The sequence below is a fragment of the Perognathus longimembris genome, chromosome 17 (assembly GCF_023159225.1).
Source record: "Perognathus longimembris pacificus isolate PPM17 chromosome 17, ASM2315922v1, whole genome shotgun sequence".
Taxonomy (NCBI): domain Eukaryota; kingdom Metazoa; phylum Chordata; class Mammalia; order Rodentia; family Heteromyidae; genus Perognathus; species Perognathus longimembris.
The window spans coordinates 13,792,771-13,803,291 of NC_063177.1; the positions used below are offsets into that span (position 1 = coordinate 13,792,771).

At 47.5% G+C, this 10,521-nt stretch overlaps 1 protein-coding gene across 1 annotated transcript in view; it reads left to right on the top strand.

The window, feature by feature from the left end:
• The window catches only part of Top3a (DNA topoisomerase III alpha), a 33,428-nt gene extending 23,537 nt beyond the window's left edge, over nt 1–9,891 (top strand). The window contains exons 15-19 of the mRNA XM_048366680.1: nt 49–214; nt 3,549–3,692; nt 4,654–4,776; nt 5,955–6,643; nt 8,277–9,891. Coding sequence (XP_048222637.1) covers nt 49–214; nt 3,549–3,692; nt 4,654–4,776; nt 5,955–6,643; nt 8,277–8,455 — 1,301 coding nt within the window. The 3' untranslated portion in view covers nt 8,456–9,891. The remainder of the gene's footprint in view (nt 1–48; nt 215–3,548; nt 3,693–4,653; nt 4,777–5,954; nt 6,644–8,276) is intronic.
• The last annotated feature ends 630 nt before the right edge of the window (nt 9,892–10,521 follow it).

Sequence of the window (10,521 nt, forward strand, 5' to 3'; positions counted from 1 at the left end):
AAGCCTATGTGTCACTCAGGAGCTCACAGTGCTGCTCTTTTCCTCCAGGTTATGATTCTATGGGCTATGAGATGTCTAAACCTGACCTCCGGGCTGAGCTGGAAGCTGATCTGAAGTTGATCTGTGAGGGCAAGAAGGACAAATCTGTGGTTTTAAGGCAGCAAGTTCAGAAATATAAGCAGGTTTTCATTGAAGCAGTGGCTAAGGCAAAGAAGTAAGTGCCAAACCCTGTTGTCTTGCCTAAGAAATCAGGTGTGCCATAGCAGTTCCCTAAAAGAAGTGGGTGTGCCTGAGGTGGTTCAGCAGAAATTAGGTGGTATAATTACTTCAGACCTGTACCCTGCTGGCTCATCCTCACCAGAAACCTGTTGTGGAAGGGCTAGTCTCATAGGCTTTCCCCTTTCGGGGTTTTCCCTCATAGTTTAGCTTATTCTTTTCTTTTTTTTTTTTTTTTTTTTTTGCCAGTCCTGGGCCTTGGACTCAGGGCCTGAGCACTGTCCCTGGCTTCCTTTTTGCTCAAGGCTAGCACTCTTGCCACTTGAGCCACAGCGCCACTTCTGGCCGTTTTCTGTATATGTGGTGCTGGGGAATCAAACCCAGGGCCTCATGTGTACGAGGCAGGCACTCTTGCCACTAGGCCATATCCCCAGCCCCTAGCTTATTCTTTTCTATAGACCTTTGCCAGTATAGAAATCAGAACAGTCAGCTTAGCCTGGCATCAGTGGCTCATGCCTATAATCCTGGCTACTCAGGAGGCTGAGATCTGAGGGTCGTGGTTCAAAGCCAGCCCTGGCAGGAAAGGCTGTGAGACTCTTAACTCCATTTAACTACCAGAAAACTGGAAGTGGCACTGTGGCTCAAGTGGTAAAATACTAGCCTTGAGCTGAATAGCTCAAGGACAGTGCCCAGGACCGACAAAAAACAATCAACTTCAATTACTCTAGGTTGTTAGCTTTAGAAATGTCAGCTTTTTAAAAATTTAATTCTGGGGGCTGGGGATATGGCCTAGTGGCAAGAGAGCTTGCCTCGTATACATGAGGCCCTGGGTTTGATTCCCCAGCACCACATATACAGAAAACGGCCAGAAGTGGCGCTGTGGCTCAAGTGACAGAGTGCTAGCCTTGAGCAAAAGGAAGCCAGGGACAGTGCTCAGGCCCTGAGTCCAAGGCCCAGGACTGGCATGCATAAATAAATAAATAATTATTTAATTCTGCCTTGAATTATTATAATAAAGGTGAGATACCAAGGGGTTACCGTTACATAAATCAGGTAAAGAGTACATTTATTTTTGGGGCTGGGGATATGGCCTAGTGGCAAGAGTGCCTGCCTCATATACATGAGGCCCTGGGTTCAATTCCCCAGCACCACATATACAGAAAATGGCCAGAAGTGGCAGAAGTGGCGCTGTGGCTCAAGTGGCCGAGTGCTAGCCTTGAGCAAAAAAAGAAGCCAGGGACAGTGCTCAGGCCCTGAGTCCAAGCCCCAGGACTGGCCAAAAAAAAAAAAAAAAAAGGGCTGGGGATATGGCCTAGTGGCAAGAGTGCCTGCCTCGGATACACGGGGCCCTAGGTTCGATTCCCCAGCACCACATATACAGAAGGCGGCCAGAAGCAGCGCTGTGGCTCAGGTGGCAGAGTGCTAGCCTTGAGCGGGAAGAGGCCAGGGACAGTGCTCAGGCCCTGAGTCCAAGGCCCAGGACTGGCAAAAAAAAAAAAAAGGGTACATTTATTTTTGAATGTCACCTCTTCCCTTGCTCTCTCCCAGTTTTTCCCTCCCATCCCCACCCACAAGATTTTCAACATAGTGTCTAGTGAATACCACTGCTACATTTGTTCACCCTTTGTCTATCCATTTCTGTGCCTCCACTTATCCTTCCAAGGACAGATAAAGGAACAAATAAGATAAAAAGAAAACAAAAATAGGAACAAAGAAAAACTTGTTGTTAAAGTCTTTAAAGCAGTGCTGATAGGTGATCATTTTTTATCTGTGATACTGTGATATTAGATATTTAGCCTTCATTTCCTGGCACCTATCTCCTAAAACCCTTGGAATTCTTTATTTATATTTATTTTTTTGTTTTTGTTTTTGTGCTATCACTGTGGCTGAAACTCAGCCTTCTTGCTCACAGCTAGCACTATACCACTTGAACTATGCCTCCAGCCCAGATTTTTGCTGGTTAATTGAAGATGGAATCTTGCGGACTTCTCTTTCTTTTTTTGCCAGTCCTGAGGCTTGAACTCAGGGCAGGGCCTGGGCCCTGTCCTGGAGCTTCTCTATACTCAAGGCTAGCACTTTACCACTTGAGCCACAGCACCACTTCCAGCTTTTTCTATATATGTGGTACTGAGGAATTGAACCTAGGGCTCAGCACATGGAAGGCGAGCATTCTACCAGTGAGCCACATTCCCAGCCCTGCCCCCCCTGGAATTCTTAAAGTGATATTGTCCTTTTGTTTTGCCAGTCAGATGACTGAAGAGGGAAAGTATGCAGTGGGGGTAAGGGACACCTGATGAGTTGTAGGATGGAGGCTGGTTGCCAAGGGAACCAACATAATGTTAGAGGATTTAAACTTTTAGCTCTACACTCCCCATCTCTAGTGAGAGAAGGGGCTGAAGGATGAGTTGATCTCCAATGGCCCATTGGTCATTGTCAGGTATGCTTAAATGTTGAAGTCTCCATAAAAGCCCAGGATTTGAGAGTTCCCACATAGCAGAATGGAGATGTAGGGATTCCTAGAGGATGGCTTGTCCAGGGAAGGTATAGGTGGTTCTCACCCTCTCACATGCCTTGCCCTGTGTATCTCCCCTATCTGACTACTAAGTTACGTGAGCTGCTCTAGAAAATCAAAGCTGGGTGTCACTGGCTCTTATCTGTAATCCTAGCTTCTCAGGAGGCTGAGTTTGAGGATCTTGGATTGAAGCCAGTCAATGAGACTCTTTTTACTAATTAACTACCCCAAAACCAGAAGTGGAGCTGTGGCTCGAGTAGTAGAGTGCTGGCCTTGAGCAAAAAAGCTTAGGGATAGCACTCAGGCCCTGAGTTCAAGCCTGAAGATCGGCTCACACACACAAAAAAAGTCAAACTTGAAGGGAAAGAGCCATTATGGGAAGCCAATTTATAGCCAGTTGGTCAGATACAAAGGTCACATTCTGGTTACAGATAGCCTCTTAGGTGGGGCAGGACACCCAACTGGTGTCCCCTGGACGGTTGGTATGGAGAAAATACTCCCACATGTGTTTGTGCTTATGGTAGGAAGTAACAGTTTAGGATTTTCTTTTTATCCATCAGACTACCCCTTTGCCAATTTTGAAAAGAAATACACTAGCTAGAATTGAATATGGTCAATGCAGCTTTATATCTTGCCTATAACTGCAAGCCAAGAGTCAGGGGAGCCTAGGGCTGTGGGGGTCTCCATCTCCTCCCTACCCTCTGCTATCTGCATCAACCTGACAAGCTGCTTTCAGGCTTGTGTGTGTTGTGGAAGCAGGAGAGTGTTGTAGTACCTTTCTAGTGATGCTGGCTGGGTGGTGTCTTTGCCTTTTCTTCAGATTGGACGAGGCCTTGTCCCAGTACTTTGGGGAAAGGGCAGAGGTGGCGCAGCAAGAAGAGATCTACCCAGCCATGCCAGAGCCCATCCGGAAGTGCCCACAATGCAACAGAGACATGGTTCTCAAGACCAAGAAGAGTGGCGGGTCAGTGCCTGACTTCTCCTCACCCAGGACTGCTGGGTTAACCAGCTCTAAAAGGCCCTGTCATTTTATGTCTGTGTCATTACTAAAGGAAGACTGCTTTGGGGCAGTTCTTGGACAATGTGTTAGAACTAACAACATAGCAGGGCAGTTCTGAGTGTGAGTGCTGTGGGAATTCAGATTCCATAAAGTAAGAATAGTGTCTGCCTAAAAATGCTTCATTAAAGCCAGGCACTGGTGGCTCATGCTTGTTGTAATCTTTTTTTTTTTTTTTTTTTTTTTTTTTTGGCCAGTCCTGGGCCTTGGACTCAGGGCCTGAGCACTGTCCCTGGCTTCTTCCGGCTCAAGGCTAGCACTCTGCCACTTGAGCCACAGCGCCGCTTCTGGCCATTTTCTGTATATGTGGTGCTGGGGAATCGAACCTAGGGCCTCGTGTATCCGAGGCAGGCACTCTTGCCACTAGGCTATATCCCCAGCCCCAACTTGTTGTAATCTTAACTGCTCAGGAGACTGAGTCCATGAGACTTACCTCCAATAAACTACTCAGAAAAGGCCAGAAGTGGTGCTGTGGCTCAATTGGTAAAGCACTGTCCTTGATCACAAAGTGGCTCAGGGACAGCACCCAGGCCCTGAGTTTAAACCTCAAGACTGGCACATACACACACAAAATGCTACTCAAGAGGCTTAGATTTGAGGTTTACAGTTCAAAGCCAGCCCAGGAAGACAAATCCAAGAGACTCCAGTTAACAAGCAAAAATCCAGAAGTGTAGATGTAGCTACAGATATAGTAGAGTGCCAGCCTTGAGCAAAAAAAGCTGAGAAGAGAACATAGCCCTGAGTTAAGCCCCAGTACTGGTGCCCTCCCCCCAGAAAAGGCAGAAGGATTTCCTTAATATAGGTAAAGCACTAAGTGCATCTCTTTCTGTATTCCTGTGGTCTGACCCTGGCTGTCCCTGTTTCTCAGGTTCTTCCTCAGCTGCACAGGTTTCCCTGAATGTCGATCAGCTATTTGGTTTCCTGACTCAGTGCTGGAGGCCAGCAGGGATGGCAGCGTGTGTTCGGTTTGCCAGCCGTCCCCTGTATACAGGTGAGCCAGATGCCTCTCAAGGCAAGTATCACAGAACCATCCCAAGGCAGGAACGTTCAGGGAATGACATACTCAGGCTCTCTGGAGCAGGAGGCTGTGCTGGCAGCAACCCAGGAAGCTGACCTAGTCCAATTCTGTTTCATGGGAACTCCATCTGGGAAGGAGCCCTTCTGTACCCCAAGGTGCTATGGAGGAATCCTTGCAACACTGAGGTCAGGAAATTGTTAAGTCAAATGGCCAAGCTGCTCCAGAACCCCTAGAGCCCTATCGCAGAACAGTAGTTCTCAAACCCAATCCCTAGACCTCTTTCCCACACATAAATCATTGGGAACCCCAAAGAGCTCTAGTTATAGGTGGTGTTTTTAGTATATTCCCCATTTGAAATGAAAGTTGAGACATATTTTAAAGTATGTATCCATTTATAGCAAATGTATTACAAACAAATTTTAAAAATGAATTTTCAGGCTGGGAATGTGGCTTAGTGGTAGAGTGCTTGCCTAGAATGCATGAAGAGCTGGGTTTGATTCCCCAGTACCACATAAACAGAAAAAGACAGAAGGCACTGTGGCTCATACACACACAAAATGCTACTCAAGAGGCTTAGATTTGAGGTTTACAGAGTGCTAGCCTTGAGCAAAAGAAGCTCAGAGACAGTGGCCAGGCCCTGAGTTCAAGCTCCAGGACTGGCAAAAAAGTAATTAAAGCATCTTCAGACCAAGTACTTATTTCCCAAAGCAAAAATAGAGAATGATATTTGTTCCCATTTGTGTAAGACTAGCTTTCCTATAACTTCCTCTGTAGTCAGCTGAGCCACTGCAAGGGTTGTCATGTCAGGGAAACGCCAGTGGGCACGTGGAAGAATAAGGGAAGCCGTGTGTAGCTTCTTAGAGTTCTTGCAAAACAGCCTGACCTTCTTAACCTAGAAAGGGACCCAGACCTCTCTAGGGCCCCAGGAAACACACATCAAGAACCACTGGTGTGGAGAAATTGAAATTTTCAGAGGAGTTTGGATTTAAGTGATTGATTGGGTATTAGGTTTCATCTGTACTGCTCCCTAGTCTACACTCACATGAAGATTTCAAGGTGCTTCACAGAGCCCTTAAGGCCCTGTGGACCAGGATTGAAAACACTAGCATATAGTAGTTAATAAGTCTTTTATCATTTTCTGGCCCCACTAGGTTGAAATTAAAATTTAAGCGTGGCAGCCTTCCACCAACCATGCCCCTTGAATTTGTGGGCTGCATTGGTGGATGTGATGAGACACTGAAGGAGATCTTGGACCTGAAATTTTCACGAGGTGCCCCCAGAGCAAACCAGTCCTCTGGCCTCCTTCAGGCAAGCCAGGTTCTGAACAGGATGGACAGCAGCCAACAAAGCCACCCCCAGCTCCGTAGCAGCCGACAAACTGGACCCTCAATGCCTGTGCTCCAGACCCTCCAACCACCCACTGGCACTGGTGAAAGCAACTCTGTGACCTGCAACTGTGGCCAGGAGGCCATGCTGCTCACTGTCCGGAAGGAAGGCCCTAACCAGGGCCGGCAGTTCTACAAGTGCAACAGTGGTGGCTGCAACTTTTTCCTGTGGGCTGACAGCAGCCCTCAGTCAGGAGGAGGACTCCCCGCCCCTGCCTCAAGACCTCCAGGAAGCTCCATGGGACGCCTGCTAGGCCCAGGCAACCAACCAGGTGGTTTTGGTAACCCTAGTGATGGAAGTGGTGATAGCACCTCCTGCCTATGCAGCCAGCCTGCTGTGACACGGACTGTGCAGAAAGATGGACCCAACAAAGGGCGCCAGTTCCATACATGTGCCAAGCCACGAGAGCAGCAGTGTGGCTTCTTTCAGTGGGCCGATGAGAACATGGCACCAGGTGAGGCAAGCAGGTTGTGTAGATCCTTGCTTAGGTTTCCATGCTGGTCTTTCACCTGAGAGCACAGACCGTGGGATGGCATGGGTGGTAGTACCTTGCCCCTCTGTTTTCTCATTGACCAATGAGGAAATGAACCACACTTTTCCAAATTCAAGGACAGCTGTTAGTTAGGGAGCTCAGTTGTGTCCAGCACTATGGCAGATATCTCTCCCATAGATTAGAGGTGTTCAAGTGGTAGAGCACCTGCCTAGCAAGCACAAGGCCCTAAAGTTTAGACCTTGGTACCACCATCATAATTTAATATACTCCTTTGAAAATATTTCATCAAGTGTGTTTTCTGCTCCTTGTGATCCATTAGAAAGATAAGTGACCAAAAGCAACAATGAAAACAGGGTCATCAAAAAACAAAGCCTGGCACCAGTGGCTCACACTTGTAATCCCAACTACTCAGAATGCTGAGATCTGAGGATTGACATTCAAAGCCAGCTGGGGCAGGAAAATCTGAGACTCTTATTTCCAATTAAGCATACAGAAAGCTAGAAGTAAAGCTGTGGCTCAAGTGGAAGAGTGCTAACCTTGAGCAAAAAGAAGCCAGGGACAGTGCTCAGGCCCTGAGTTCAAGCCCCACAGCTGGCCAAAAAAAAGAGAGAGAGAGAACTTAGGGGTCTTTAGAGAGAGGAGGTGGGTGACAAAGTGCTCTTTGTCATACCCTTAGGGAGCTGTCCTAGGATACCTGACTAAAAGTGGGGCTTCCTTCACTTAGTACCTGTATTTCTTTCCACTTCACTCCCTTGAGCTCCTTTTGCTCAAGGCTAGTAGTGATCTACCACCTGAGTCACAGCTCTACTTCCAGCTTTTTCTAAGTAGTTTGTTGGAGATAAGAGTTTCATGGCCTTTCCTGCCCAGGCTGCTTTCAAACCATGATCCTCAGATCTCAGCCTCCTGAGTAGTTAGGATTACAGGTGTGAGCCACTAGCACCTGGCTGAAAGTTATCTTTTTTTTTGCCCATCCTGGGTCTTGAACTCAGGGCCTGGGCATTGTCCCTGAGCTTTTGCTCAAGGCTAGCACTCTACCACTTGAGCCACAATGCCACTTCTGGCTTTTTCTGAATAGTTTATTGGACATGAGTCTAACGGACTTTGCTGTTTGGAATGGCTACAAATCATGATCCTCAGATACCAGCCTCCTGAGTAGCTACATTATAGGAATGAGCTACCAGTGCCTGGCACAAGATATCTATTTGGTTTGGTTTGGTTGTAGGACTTGAACTCAGGGCCTGGGTTCTGTCCCTGAGCCTCTTTGTGCTGAAGGCTAGTGCTATACCACTTGAGCCACTGCACCACTTCCAGTTTGTATTATTTTTTGTTTATGTGGTATGGGAGAATCGAACCCAGGGCTTCATGCATGCTAGGCAAGCACTCTACCACTAAGCCACATTCCCAGCCCCCATTTCCAGTTTCTGAGTGGTTAATTAGAGTTGAGAGTCTCACAGGGACTTTTCTGCCCAGGTTGGCTTTGAACTGCGATCCTCAGCTCTCAGCCTCCTGAGTAGCTAGGATTACAGGTGTGAGCCACCAGTGCCCAGCATAAGGAGTCATTTTTAAAGTCATTTTTCACCACCTCTTCCCACAGGGCCTTTTGCAGCTCTACCCTGGCCAGGGGGTGGAGGAAGAACTCAGGGGCCAGAAACCAAGAGCAAAAGAGCCAGAGCCAATTCCTCAGATGTGGGGTCCATGACAAAGAAGCCCCGGAAATGTAGCCTTTGCCACCAGCCTGGACATACCAGACCCTTCTGTCCTCAGAACAGATGAGGGCGGCAGGGTAGAGACTCATTTGCACACCTGGAGATGAGCTGAGACCTCCTAGAAAACAAGAGAAGTGTTGGGTTTTGGACTTGGGCTTTCCTTTGTTGAACACAAAGCACACCTCTATGGGGAAAGCTAGCATTGTGAGACAGTAGCCATCTTTCCGGGGTGCAAGAATGACCCCTGAGCTACTGCATTGCTGAAAAGGCAGGGACTAGGCCCTCCTTTGGACAATGGCTGTTAGCATGTGATGGCAAACCATGTGTGTCTATGGGTGTCCTGCTGTGGACTGCTGTGCTGTCAGACCAGATGCTTGCAGGGCTTCCTTCACCTGTGGGGAGCCCCCATGTGCAGGGGCAAGCACTCTTGGCACAGCCTCTGGGTAGCCTGGATGAGTTTCTCTGAAGCCATCCCAGGAGGAGCATGGAGTCCCAGGAGCGGCTCTTCTCCCACACCTGCAGAAGCTTCATTCCCGCCTCCTGTGGAAGCCACATCCCTGGTGCCTTAGTGAACTCCCAGCTGGTGTCTGTGCAGAGGGAAGACAACTTTTCTCTGCTTCATTCTGCTGTGTGAGCTGCTCCACTGTAATAGACCAAAGCTTTTGGAGCCAGATGCCCATCTGCCCTCACAAAATGCTGCATGACAAGGACTCAGCGTCTAAACATCCTGGAATTAGCCATGGTGGCTACAGTTCAAGATCTCACCCTTGACAGGGTCAGTCGTCAGCCTGAAGAGGAGAGGAAGCTTCACCCTCCATGAGACATGAGTAACAACAGGCGCAGGACACCACATGTGTCAATCAGAATCTCACCTAATGAATCCAACAGGCAGATACATATAAGCATATTTTTAATGGGCAAAAAGTGACAGCACAGATGCCAGAGGAGCTTAATTTTAAGGCTCTCACCAGCTGTCCTGGGCAGCTCTGGCAGCCTAGCAGCACTTCTTCCCCGTGTGGGGAACACTGAGTTCAGCTTGTCTCCACTGTCTCCTTGTAGAGAAGAGATACTAGTGCAGTATTGTGTGCACAACTTGCCATCCTCTACTTTGCAGAAATGGCTTCACAAAAACCCAGAGAACAGCTCAGCTTTATTGACTCTAGTTTGTTGTTGAGAATAGAAGTAAAAAGAGGTGTGAACTGCCTGGTCGCTTTATTAGCAAAGAAAAACATTCTCAGTTGGGGCTGCAGGAACTTACCTTCAGTTAGACCAGGTTCTCTGAGCATGGCTGGGTAGCAGGGTTTTTACAACTGTAATTTCCTGGCATTGTTACCGGATCCTCCCAGCCTGGATGGGTGTGGTCTGGGTTTGGGGTTTTCCCCTTGCCACCATCAATCTATCCACCTACCATTTGTCTCTGAGATTACCTAATCTGGATATTTCACATAAATGGACTCGTATGTGACCCCTATGTCTGGCTTCTTAGTATAATGCGAATATGTGCTTGCCTGTTCCCAGTCATTTTGGGTGTATGTCCAGGAATGAAATTGCAAGATCATCTGTTTTAGCTTTCTAGAGTGGCTGCACCATCTTACAGTTTCAGCAGCCAGCATGTAGAGTTTACTGTTTCTCCACATCTTCCTTAACACTTGGGATTTTCCTTTTCCCTTTTTTTCAGGGAGTTGAATGTTAGAGCCATGGTAGTAGATATCATATAGCAACTCAATATGTTTTTTGTGCCAGCCACCTGTTACAGCTACTCCGCAGCCTGAGATCTGTTTATTGCAGTTCAAAACCAGCTCAAGCAGACAATTCTGTGAGACTCATCTCCAGTTAAGCATCAAAACCCAGAAATGAAGGTGTGGCTCAAGTAGTAGAAAGCCAGTACTTTCACATACACACAAACCACATACACACAAACATTTGTGTGTCTGTATTAGGAGTTCAACTCAGGGCTCAGCTTTTTTTTTTTTTTTTTTTTTGCCAGTTCTGGGACTTGAACTCGGGCCCTGAGCACTGTCCTTGAGCTGCTTCTGCTCAAGGCTATATCCTACCATTTGAGGCACAGTGTCTTTCTGGCTTTTTCTGTTTATGTGGTACTGAGCAATTGAGCCCTATATGTTTGCCTGTATG